The sequence below is a fragment of the Pogoniulus pusillus genome, chromosome 13 (assembly GCF_015220805.1).
Source record: "Pogoniulus pusillus isolate bPogPus1 chromosome 13, bPogPus1.pri, whole genome shotgun sequence".
Lineage (NCBI taxonomy): Eukaryota > Metazoa > Chordata > Aves > Piciformes > Lybiidae > Pogoniulus > Pogoniulus pusillus.
The window spans coordinates 30,007,212-30,020,456 of record NC_087276.1 but is presented as its reverse complement, the minus strand read 5'-3'; the positions used below and the strand labels follow the sequence as shown (position 1 = coordinate 30,020,456).

The 13,245-nt window shown below is 41.8% G+C and overlaps 1 protein-coding gene across 1 annotated transcript; it reads right to left on the bottom strand.

The window, feature by feature from the left end:
* Nucleotides 1–7,177: 7,177 nt before the first annotated feature.
* Nucleotides 7,178–9,520, bottom strand: LOC135180371 (parvalbumin beta-like). Its single transcript, XM_064152724.1, has 4 exons — nucleotides 9,448–9,520; nucleotides 8,705–8,837; nucleotides 7,862–7,971; nucleotides 7,178–7,392 (listed from the first exon to the last, which is right to left on the bottom strand). Exons 1-4 carry the CDS (start codon nucleotides 9,506–9,508, stop codon nucleotides 7,367–7,369), a joined length of 330 nt encoding a protein of 109 aa, XP_064008794.1. The 5' UTR covers nucleotides 9,509–9,520; the 3' UTR covers nucleotides 7,178–7,366.
* Between the last annotated feature and the right edge of the window lie 3,725 nt (nucleotides 9,521–13,245).

The window sequence follows — 13,245 nt, the reverse complement described above, 5'->3', positions numbered from 1 at the left end:
ATTCAAAAGGTGACAATAACCACTACTTAGGTTACTGTTTCATGTATCAGATGCTTGATTTGAGACCTAGCTCAAATTTCTTCCTTAACTAATTAAACTTTTCTTTCTATTTATATCCTGGGATAATGTAGACAAGAAGAACAGGGTTTTTTAATAAATCCACTTGTGCTTAAGTTAAATACAACTCTGCCATCAAAATGCAACCTTTCAATCTCAAGTATGTTAAAGGTTTTCAGTTGCATCCTTTAAGTTGCTCACTGGAAGATGACTCCAGCAGGCAAGTCCTGATGAAAAGAATCTAGTTTGGTTTCCCTAAGTCTGTTGATCCTTTGGAATGTATAACGGAAGATGGAGATGAAAGATCAGAGGTGACAATGTGTCATTCTGACAAAGACAACTTGTCACTCAGATAGGGACAAACTTGCTGTAATTTGGGGTGATCTTTCTACAGTAAGCTTCATTTCATATATGCTGACCATTTTCTACATTCCTGTGCCGTTGCTTATTGGGAGTAAAACAGAAACCACTGCCTTCACTGGCAGCAAAGAAGCCTACTTAATAATCTGCTTTGAAAATTCTAAATGACATGGAGTCAATAATAGGCTTGAAATGGTAGGAATCAGAGTTTGTTAGCATGGAGGCAGATTTACAACACATGCTCACAGTCTGCTTTCTTCATGAGAAGTAAAAATTGTAGCTATAAAATGTGGGACTTTATTGTGTGTTTCAAGAGCATTGATTTGGGGGTGGGGTGTGAGAAGGATATCTGGAACAACAGATAACAAAGTTTTCCTACTCAGACATTTTTTCCCATCCATTAAGGGGAGCTATGTGGATGAAATTGTAGGATGAAGACCAGTAAAGTATACATGTATTTTAGTTAGAGTTCATTGTAGAACAGCCTATTATGGTATTAAAAGTAAAAGTAATCTCCTAACACATCTTACATGCCTTTAAAACAACCAAAGCTGTTCTTGCACAGAAATGACATTCTATGAAAAGGGAAGGAAAATGTGTAGCTAAAATTTGGTCTTTTTTCATATCTTGTCAGAGTGAATAAGGAAGGGGAAGTAGAAAGGGGATCTGAAGGAAATGTGAGCTCTGTTTTTACCACTGGTTAGAATGCTGATTTTTAGTAACAGCTCTCCAAGTTACTTACACAGTGTAAAGAGGCTTTGTGACAAACCAGAGAAGGAAAACCAGTTCATACTTGTACCATGTCAGAGGCATAATAAGGCTTGTTAAAAAAAGTAGAAGTGCAGACATCTGTGGAAATCAGCATGCATCTGTACAACATGCAACTTGGTTTAGTTTTTAAGGATGGAAATAGCATGGCATGCTGAACAAGCAGCATTTTTTACAGCAGCAAACACTACAAATGATGCTGTGGAGTGGAGTAGTCATGTATCTAAGCCTTGGTGTGAGTTAATGGACTACAGTGGGTTTACTCCTCATTGGTTTAATGACAGTGAGAAAAGTATCGAGCATAGCAGTTGTTCCATAGCAGCTTTGTCTGCATTGGGGTAGAGAAAGCAATGCATAGGTAACACAAAAATGCAGGCATCGTTTAATGACACTTCAGCCTTTTTTGCTCTCTCTTTTGTGTGCAAAAGAAAGTGATATAAGTCACAAATAGTCAGACTTGTCTTTAATCCCAGATATCAGATGTCTAGTAGTGGAAGATTGCTCTCTTCTGTCCATTTCAGTAGGAACACTGTTCATAGTCATCTGGAAAAAGCATTTTCTCCTAAGCCTAAGAACTACGGCCTGGGGTAAATGAGTATGGTCTGACTAAGCCAGCTTGAACAATGCTGATTTGTAGAAATGAAGATCTGATCTCAGGTCTTTTGGTCTTCTTTCAATTTCTTTTTCTTCTTAGTTCAGTACTACATGTACATGTGGGTTTCTGTCTGAGGTTTGTGTGGTATTTTGATCTACCAGAGAGTGGCTGTGGGAGTGAGCATCATGCTGTGCTTGCTGCACAATCATTTTGAGATAATGCTCATCCTCGTAGGCGCCTTCTTGCTCTCTGTTGTCAATTTTCTCCTCTATGATCATCTCTAGTTGATAGGAGTTTTAACAGAAGGTGGTTTTACAGATTTCTCTTGCCATTTTTGCTGCCAAAATGTTTCTAGTTTTTTTGGGACCTCTCTGATGATCATATAGATGTTACTTCATAGCAGGCTTCTTTTATTTCTGCTTGTGCCTGCACACCAATCATTGAGCTGCTTGCTTTGTTTAGAATCATAAAATCAACCAGGTTGGAAGAGACCTCCAAGATCATCCAGTCCAACCTAGCACCCAGCCCTATCCAGTCAACTAGACCATGGCACTAAGTGCCTCATCCAGTCTTGAACACCTCCAGGGACAGTGCCTCCACCACCTCTCTGGGCAGCCCATTCCAATGGGAAATCACTCTCTCTGTGAAGAACGTAGATTTCTGGCTTGTCAGACAACACTAATTATTATAACTAATGAGAATGAGAAAACTGAAGTAGAGGAGAATATTGAGAAAAAGCTAAGCATATAATAATCAAGCTCAAAATGCACCTGCAACTGATTCAGAGATGATGTTGAAATACTAGCAACCAATGCTCAGAGAGTGGCATCTGGTTACCTCCTGCACTCTGCCATGGTGCACAGGGGGCTGAACTGTTTTAAACATGTTCAACAGTAGTAAAAGAGACAGAACTAGTACAGTATTAAAATCTGATCTCCAATAAAATTCAGCTAATAGCTGCAGTAAGTTCACTGTTATTGCTTACAAAGGGATCTCATAATGTTTGAAATTCAACACTGACAACAAAATTGATGCTAATCTTGGCTGCAAGATGGTTGACAAAAGCCTAAAAGAGCTGAATTTCAGAATCTAGTTGATGTCACTGTACATTGATACAGGTGAGAATCTAGGGTTACTGGGGTTTATTTATTTATTAATGACACTGAAGTACAGGCTTCTCTCCACTACAGTTAGAATGAAATAATCAGGGATGTGTATATTATATAAAGGGATGTTTTAATTCAATAGTATGTCTTACAGCTAAATTATCTGCCTGTTTTCATTACCTCTAGGGTCTGCATTAGCTTGGGTGATGGTAGTCACTTCAGGGGGTTCAAAAATTGAGAACTATAAAATAAATCTGCTAAAGGATATTACACAAGAAATGTAATGCTACAAAGAAAACACCTAATAATTCAACAGAAACAACTGCTGCTAGATGATGAGCAGTGGACAGCAGTGTAAAATCTGGTACAGAATTGGAGTATTGCACAGCTTCCAGAAATGTTTAGTGCCTATTCCTATGAAATGCCAATAAAAGTCTTTTTTGCTGGTTTGTTTATTTGGGGGTGGGGGTTATTTATTTGTTTCATCTCTCTACTAGGGACACCTGGTATTGTTATTGGATTGTTCATCTAAAGATGTATGTACTTGTACAACTTCTCAGGTTTTCCTCCAAGATGCCTTTATGAACAGTATATACAGGGATATTAAATACTTTGGTTGGTTGGTTTGGTTTGGTTTCAGACTTCCAGAATTAAACTTGAAGGTGTAATTCTGAGAAATGCAGAACACTCACATTGATAATTGTTTCTTTCTAGGAATCTACCCATATGAAGCGACTGTTTTCAAATAAGTACTGTTCACATCTCAAATAAGGAAAGGAATGTTTTGCTAAATCATTGGCAGGTTGTGGACTAGTCTTGTATTCTTTGTGTTCTGTTCATTCTAAAGTACAGAGTTAATTAGCAGTGGCAATCAGCTACAGACATAACTTTAAGCAGATGCAAAAGAAACATCAGCAGTTGTCTCAGGTGAGATCAGAGGAGAGGTGTTAACCTGAGACCAACTACAGTAGTGTAAAGAGATGCTGTAGCAGCTGTTCTGAACGCCACTCAGCTCCCTCGTTCAGCCCTTGGTTGCATCAGGGCCAGAAAAATTGTATCATGATCCTGGATGACAGATTCTGTCTTTACAATCAGTTTGGAAGTAACTGAAATATAGAATCACAGAATGGTTTGGGTTAGAAGGGACCTCTGAAGGTCATCTAGTCCAACTGTACAAATATATACTTACTAACTATGTGATTGATCATTAATGTTATCTCAATGGTGATGGCAGAGAATCTCAGTGTGAATATAGCTATATGGTTGAAAAGGGTCTTTACAACATATCCTGCCACTCCAAGTTGCTTCTTAAGGCACATTCTTCAATCATCTAAAATAATTACAGAATCCAATCTGCATGGCTGCTGGGACCATAGTCTTTTACCATACTTAACAGAGAAGTTTAAGAACATGGTTTACCATTTGACATTTTTGGCATTGTGCATTATTGCAATGAAGGATGAAATCCAGGCCTTGAAAGCCTCAGTCACAAAGCTTTCTTTCCATGCAAAAAGTAGAGGATGCTACCCAGAGCACTGAGCAGACATCTAGGCTGTAGAGTCAGAAGTTCAAGATACATCCTGCAGCACTGTGGGTCTGGAGCTAAAGGAAGACAGGAATGTCTCTCACATTAGGAGAAACATCTTGGATACTTTCCTCCATTTAAGTTACCATCCTCTGTTAATGAGATTGATTTCTATTTGAGAATTGTAGCAGAATAGGCTAACATAACTGATAAGAAGTGTAAGTAATCTGCTGAGATTGGTCTAATCAGGATATTGTTTTCCCCTTAAAAAGCAGTCCTGGAAGATTTCTGCTAGCAGTTGGTATCTGTGTGTTTGTCTTTAAATGCACCTGAAAGTGCTTCTGTGACTCAGTAGCATGAGTTTTTAAGCTGTGTCTGTTGGGTCTCAGTGTCAGATGGAGTGATCTTGAAATCATTCAGGTTTTCTATGTGTTTGAGGAATAACTGTGCCCCAAGAGGAGGCTGTGAGATGGATGCTGCCTTTGTGAGATGTGAAGGATATGTACAGTGATGCTATGCTGTTACCAGAGGCTCTTGGCACATGGCTGCGCTTCGCTGTGTAAGAAGCCATGGTGAAATAAGGCAAATAGCACTGAAGTGGTTCCAACTGCTTCTGTATTCACTGCCTGTCTCATTGATGTCAGTGGGACTTCTGCCATTCATTTCAGCAGTAGGAGGATGTATAAACCCTGGTGAAGCATCAAGTAAAAATACCCTAGAATTAGACTTAACCTTATCAGTAAATCTCAGAAGTCACTCATTTAAACTGAAGTGGCCTTCTAAGTGGAGGAGGAGCAGGTGTCTAGATTCAGAGAAGTGCTTAAAACATACAGAAAGCATGTGAAAAATTCTGTTAACAAAAGGCAGCCACAAAATTAAGGACTCTGCTGGAGGGGGTTGGATGGAAACATTTGCAGAATAATGCCATCACCTCTAGATCTGTGATTCCAGAAGAGTTATTTTTCACTCGAAGGGAGCTGTGTGGGAGCCTATGATTATGATCGTGTGGCAGTCTTTCCAGCTGTGGCCTTACAGGCACAGTTTGAAGAGCTTTCTTATAGTACATAATAAGCAGTTATAGACTTTTCACAGTACCTGTGTGAGTGAGAGACAGAGAGGAAAAGGAGAGTGTTATAAACAGAAACCAGCATTTTCTGCACCAGTATGCTTAGTGGCAGTACTGAAAGAAGGAAAGGTCTGAAAGCATCTCTAGACACAGGCTCTTCTTAACTTTCTGGAGTGATCCCTGAAGCTGACACCAGACTTACCTTGTCATGAATGTTTTACTGTTCTTAATGGAATGGTAAGTGGTGAAATGGTCTTAGATTTGTAGACCTAGCAGGCTAACCGGTGTGGAAGTAAGTGTGGTTAAATAAAGGAGCTGCCTGCTAAGCCAAAAGCTATCTGAGCTGTCTGTGCCTTTCTCTCTCATCCATTACTATTGGTAGGGTACTTGAGGATCGTTGTGTGACCGATAGCCCGTGGTGATGTAAGACACAATATCAGCTGCATTTAAATAGAGTTCCCTTAGCTTCAGTGTGTTCGTGAGGGTTGTGAAAACAAACCTTCTCTAGTTAGACTCCGTGCAAAACAGCCAACAGCTGTGCTGACAATTGATGCTCTTGAGAGGCTACCAGCAACAGAACAAGGGGACACAGCCTCAAGTTGTGCCAGGGGAGGTCTAGGCTGGATCTAAGAAGGAAGTTCTTCATAGAGAGAGTGATTGGCATTGGAATGGGCTGCCCAGGGAGGTGGTGGAGTCGCAGTCTCTGGAGGTGTTCAAGAAAAGCCTGGCTGGGGCATTTAGTGCCATGGTCTGGTTGACTGGCTAGGGCTGGGTGCTAGGCTGGCCTGGATGATCTTGGAGGTCTCTTCCAGCCTGGTTGATTCTGTGATTCTATGATTCTATCTTGCAAGAACTTGTTTTAGCATGAATTGTGTTTTATGATTACAGGGTACCAAATCTTTGTTCTGGCCCTCTGTGTGCAGATCTTCAAGTCTCACACTGATGGAGAGGGGGAATCTGGGCTCCTGACTCCTACCCCTGTGCAGGTAGGCCCATGTCTTGCTCCTTTCTACTTCTGTGCCATGGTATGCGACTTGCCCAATACAGCTGGTGTGCTGGATATGTAGTGCCATATGGACTGCACTAAAGGGCACCCAGTGTGTGAGGTGAGCCTAACAAAATGTGTTTATTCCTCTGCTGCAAACAAGCACCACAGACCTTTTCTGAGACCTCCATGCTGCTCCCAAGTCCGGAGGCATAGGGTCCCCTCCTTAGAAAACAAACTGTCAGCGCTTTGTGTTCAGAGATTATTAAATCCGGCAAAACGGAGTCATCAACAGAAGGGGCCAGATGGGTTAGTGGAAGTGTTCTGGCTTGAATTAGTTGCAGCAGCAGGAGCAGTTTTAACTTCGTCTGAGTGGAGCACTAGTGCCATCAGGTGGGCAGGAAGCTGCGAGAGCCCTTGGAGGGTAACCCAGATTCGTCTGAGCTGCGCTTGATCTTAGTGCTAGGTCCTGCCATTTCATTTGAGTCTGAAACACAACCAGTTGTATCAAACCGATACATTAAATACCGTAAACAGGTTTTACACCTGCACATGTTACTAATTCTAGTTCTTGACCTCAGGTGCTAGCTGTTCATGCAAGTATCAAAAATAAATGGCCCACAGAGATGCTTTTTGTTTCCCCTTAATATTTTTACTCGTGTCTTTAATGCCCAAGATTCAGATGAGCAGAGCAGGTTCCAATTCAGTCTCCCAGTGGTATAAAGACCTTCTGCTTGAAACATTAGGGAACATGGGTTAAGTAGTGCTGCACTACTTCAGATGTTTTCCAGCAATAGCAAATCATTTGACAGCAGTTGTTCATGACCTTCCAGGCTACCAAATGAGTAAGTAAATACTAGGCTGTTTGTGGCACAGATATCTTCATCTTTATCTTGACTGCTTGTTAAGATTTGACCAGAGCTTGAAACTCTGAAAAAGAAATAGAAGAATAATAAAATAGGACCACATTTTGTAAGTGCACAGTGAAAAAAAAAACCCTTTAGAGTTAAAATGGGAAGCTAATGATACTCCCTCTGATTATCATTCCTTAAATGTAGCACATTTTATATTCATTATAATAAATACTTAGAGGAATTGTTGCATTTGCCACATTGTACCATAGTTCAAATATAAAAAGCAGTGAAATTATATACTTAGATTTTGTAAATCTATCAATTTAGATTCCAGTCCTGAAAAAAGTGTCTCTGAATGAAGAAAGGGACTTGCCACCTGTAGCTGAGGGCAGAATATAATCTGTCTCCTTTGTTAGCTCCTCTCTGCAATACGCAGCAGACCTGAGCACCTCAGATGCAGATCTGTAGCATGCAATGTATGATGCAGGGCACCTGCCTAGAGTCTCAAAGGCAGCTGTTCCTCTGTTTAATAAAAGCAGTCTTACCTTCCACTCCAATTTTACCATCTCCATCACTGTCACCTGCTGCCAGGAACGCCTTGGTCTCAGTGTCAGTCAGAACTCTGGCACTGGCTGAGAAATTCTGCAGGAAGTGTCTGTGAAAGGCAAGAGGACAAAGGAGTGAGACAATATTGAAAGCATTCAGAGTCTCTTATTGGTAATAGCTGCAAAATTCCAAGCTTGATTCAGTTCTTGAGACTATTTCAAAAGCTCTTTGTGTCAGAATAGGGGCTAGAAAGCAAGAGGATGTTGCATCACAACATTAAAAAATTCCCTGATGATGGTTTGGTTTAATTGGATTTAAAAAGGCAAAATTAAAACTGACTCCAGAGTGGCAGGATTCATCTTCTCTCCTCTTTTATCATCTTTCTTTTGTCCCAACATCTAGACTTGAGAGTGGCAACAGTTTTTCTAACCTTACTTTTTAACTTCAAAGTCAGATGAATATGACCTGGAAGATAAAACTGGTGTGACAGAAGGAAAGATGAGAGAACAGCAGCCCTTTGAATTCAGTCTGGTAAAAATTGTGCCATAACAAAAAGCAAACTAGCAGAACTCCTATTTTTGTCTTCACAGTCTGACAGTTATCCCTAGATGAAACAAGTGCTATCAGAGTGTTCTCTTGTGATCCAGGCTTCCCTTCATTCTCTGTCTGGCAGCTCCTTCAGCACAGGCGCAGGCACAGCACCTGCACGCACATGTGCACACACACACACACACAACTGTGTCTCATACAGACAGCTGGAAAGGCAGGAGTTCTGAGCTTAGGCTGCCTGCTTGGACAATAAAACACCAGCCTGTTGGTAGCTCGTTGTTTTATTTACTTACTTCAGTTCCTCTTCCTCAATAAAGCCACTCTTGTCCTGGTCAAGAATTTCAAAGACTTTAGCGAGTTGGTCTTTGGACTTGGAGTTGAGACCCACTTTGATGAAAAAGGTTTTGTAATCGAATGATTCAGCAGCTGAAAGAAGCAGAAAGGGATGAACAAAAGTAGTTCAAGATTTGGATCCCCCCCCCCCCAAAAAAAAAATACTATTTGGTCAAAAAGCAGCAAACTGTTCTGAAGTACAGTGAGAGTTAATGCAAACCCTAACCACCAATCTTGGCTTTCCCTGAATTTATTTGAGATGATCTCTCAGATCTAGGAAGATAAATATTGACAGTGGTCCTCATCATGCAAGAGCAGATATTTGTAAATAGATACTTCACTGAAACAAATTCATGGAATTTGAGGATAAGACCCAGGATTTCAGCTTCTGAAATGCTTAAGTTTGCTAGAATGCACAGGTGATAATGGGTCTTTGTAGCTTGGCTGGCAAAGATTAAATCCTGCAGTTGTTCCTTTACCTTGCATCCTTTTTCTTTTCTTGATAAAGCAATTAAAGCTGTAATTGTAAACCAAACATAACAAACATATCTTATCAGGTACCCTGGAGAGGAAATCAACATTGTGCTGTCTGGTTCCTTCTTTCAGCCTTTTTTGTTTCAGTTGGAATTGCAATGTTGGGGGAGTGAGGACAAGATAATTTGATAGATAAAGTGAAAAGCTGAATTTAAAACATAAATGTTACCTTGACAGCTCTGTAGGCCAGCAGCAATTTCAGCTTCCGTCAGGATGCCAGAAAGAGCCATGTCAAAGATACTGTGAAATGAAAAAGAGCATTTGGGGAGTTCGTATTGGTCTTGCTCTATCAGCCTTTGCTGCTGCCCTGTGGGGACAGCCAGGTTTGATAAGCAGGGCAGTTGCAATCTTGGTACCAGGGCAAAGCAAGGTAGCTGCCCCGCAGGAGCTAACTGTTCTGCCCTTCGGTTCAGACGCTTGTAGTGCATCTGGCTTGCAGTTATGCCTGGTGAAGTCTTCAGGTGCACAAGCTGAGGACAAAGCCAAACGTAGTTATAGACCTGCAATGCATTTGGGTTCTTTGCTTATCTCCATGCAGTGTTTGTGTTGATTATTGTGACGTCTTCAAAAGCTCCAGAGGAAAGATTGGACTCACCTTGCCGCTTAGTTCTCCCCAAGCCAACAAATCTAAGGTGAAAGATCTGCAGAGTCCTCTTGACTGAATTCTTTTTCACATGACAGAGATAATAACTTATATAGACCTTGGTTAAGTCCTCTCAACCTTTTACAGAAGTCCTGGAGCCACGTGATGGCTCAGATACCCCAGGGGATAAGTTACTGTGGCTGACAAGACCTGCTAGCTAATCAGATGGATATTTATATCCCAAGGGAATATGCATGGTAGCTTAGACAATATATGAGGTTTAGTGCCACATGAAAGAAATCCTCTCGACTTCCTCTCAGTTTTTAGTCTAATGAATGATTTTTGATCAGTGCATGAAAAAAAGAACATCTTTGCTTTGAGTGTTTCATGATAGCAACAAATGGACATTTTCATGGTAGACTCTGACTTTTTAAGGGCCTGATCCTGATAGGAATTACCCCTGAAATATTAATCCTGCAACCACCCTACTAGTCTTCAAGTAATGCTAATACAGCTGTAGTTGTAGTAGAGATGTCTGACCTACAAGTAGAATCTCACAGATGAAACTTTTAATTCTAAATCAGCTCAAAGTATTTTTGATAAACCTTGGCTGCCCAGTTATTGACATATGTATATTTTCGACCCTAACAGGCTAACACTGAAGGCATTTGAGCTGTGTTACTTGCATGGTGCCCATTTTAAATTGTCATGATAAATGCCTTCCCTTATAGAGTGCAGGCTGCCAGTAGTTCAGCAGCACAGAGGAGTGTGCATTAGTTCATTGTAGTAAGGAGTGAAACTGAGCAGTGAAATCTGTGATATTTGCTTCTTTATTTCTGTACTTAAAACAAACTTCTGTAGCTAAGCTCAAGCTGCATTCCTCCACTTGGCTATCTTGTGAAATCTGTTGAAGATCTGTTCAGGCTGGAGAAGAAAAGGGCTTGGAGGAGACCTTATTGAGGCCTTCCAATGTCTGAAGGGGGCCTGCAGGAGAGCTGGTGAGGGACTTTTTAGGGTGTCAGGTAGAAATAGGACTAGGGGGAATGGAGCAAAACTAGAGGTGGGTAGATTCAGACTACACATTAGGAACAAGTTTTTCACTATGAGACTGGTGAGACACTGGAACAGGTTGCCCAGGGAGGTGGTGGAAGCCTCATCCCTGGAGGTCGTTAAGGCCAGGCTGGATGTGGCTCTGGGCAACCTGATCCAGTGTGAGGTATCCCTGCCTGTGGCAGGGAAGTTGGAACTGAATGATCCTTGAGGTCCCTTCTAGCCCTGACAATTCTATGATTCTATATTTAACGGCCTCAAGAATGAATGCAGTTGGGCAATGGTGTAAACATCAGCTCAGCCAGTTACTTTTGAAGGCATTTTATCCTGAACTCTAGTGGATATATGAACTAAAGGATCTGCTCTTTCCTCTTGGCAATCTAGCCTTTGTTTCAGATTGCTAGGAAATGATGGAGAGTATGGCCCAGTGGCAAAAGGGCTCTGATAACTGTGTTGGACTTGCTGAACATTCCAGAAGCAATCCTGGTGAGATGACCACATTTTGGTGACAAGCATTTCTCGATAGTGTTTTGTGTATTTTGAGGCAAAGGAGAGCTTGCCTGTAGATGGCACCAAAGTTAGTCAAGTCCACTCGTGGAATCTCTCCAGGACTACTTGGGACGAGAGCAAAACCAAGGAAATGAGAATGAGAACAGGTTAACAGGTGCTAAGGAAAAGAAAGAGGAAGGAACAGATATTTATGGGAAACATTGTCTAGTCTGTCACATCCCTGGAATAAGCACACACTAAACTGGAAAGTCAGACCTAATTCCTGAGGGCTTTCCCTTAGTAATGATTTGGAAGAACAGCTTGGTTTGTCTGTCTCAAACCCATCAGCTTTTGCTGTGTTTATTGTTATGCTGGCTAAATGTTACAGTCTCTTAGGAGGTGTCCCGGAGGCACCCACAAAACAGACAGCAGCTGCCACCCAAAAGTGGGGATTTGTTGAGATTGAGACTACTCAGCACTCCTGCTGACACAACTAAATTGCAGGTTTAGATGGCAGTTGGGGCTATACTGCAGTTCAGGTTTAACCTTGAGCTTGATGGAATATCCTTCCCACTAAGTTGAACCAAAGGGTGTATGTACTCACAAAGGGGAAACCTCACACTCAGGGGTACCTGAAATAAACCCTCACCATAGTGGGGGTGAGGACTCAGCCAACCCATGGAAGTATTCTTACATGGCATCCCAGTCTAAGGGTAGAGGATCTGGCTGCCAGGCCACTTGCTGAATGGGTACAAACTCAGCATGTCTGTGTAGCAGGACTCCTTTTGTACCCTAAGTCAAGGGTGCAGAGGGGTCAGTTCTAGTTAGTTGGAGGGCAGAGCCCACAGACCCACCCAAGCCAGGGTAAGAGCCTGGGCTCAGAGGCACCAGTTAAAGTCCAAGAGGAACCAGGCTGACCTTTATGAGCCTCTAGCAAGCCTCAGCCCTGTGTCAGGAACCTGTGCAGGCTTCAGTGTTTCTGTCAGGGCAGCTGTACTCGCTGCAGGGAGGTCACTGTGAATGTAAGATAGTTTGTTCTAGAAGCCTGGGAGTTAGAGCAGACTGTTAGTTATCTGGGAGGTGCCAGTTTATTCATACCGAGTTGTGATGAGACTGATGTGATTCCCTTTGAGTCTAGCAGTTGACTGTTCTGCCCTGACACAGATTCCCCTTTGAGCTTAGGGTCTAGGATATCTTTATACCTGCATGGGAAGGCATTGTCTAGGGGGTACCTCCTTGTCATATTGTAACTGGGGTTGTGATCTGACTTTCTTTTCTGGAGCTTGATGTACAAACCCTCTGCTATTCCTATGAGGGTGGGATATGCTGGTAAGTAAACAAAAAATCAAGGATCACCCATACCCCAGCTGCCAGATGGTGTGATCTATAGGCTGGTGTCACAGTATCTTGCTGTGCTTGCAAACAAAACTAATATGGAAATGATTTCATAGAATGTGAACACTTTAAATTAGTTCACATTCCACAGCATCTGCTTATTAACATGTTTTTAAATGTGAACAATCAAGCATGAAAGTGTTAGGTACATGTCTACTCTGGGATTTAATCAAGATGGATCTATTTCAGTAACCCATTCCAGGAAATGAATCCAGCCTTGGCCCCCTCTGCCCACACTGTTTGTGTGAAGAGATCCAAGCACCTCTGATGATGCTGCATCAAAGATTTTCCACATGGGCTGGCTGCTAACTCCGGGAAGAAACTTTACCAGTCTGTGTGTGCAATGACTGTTCTGACATCCCCTTGCCCTTTCTGTGCTCTCTCGCTTGCTAGAAGACGGCTGTGAGATTTCAAACAGTTGGAGTGCTGAAACTGAATCTGAAGTTTGCA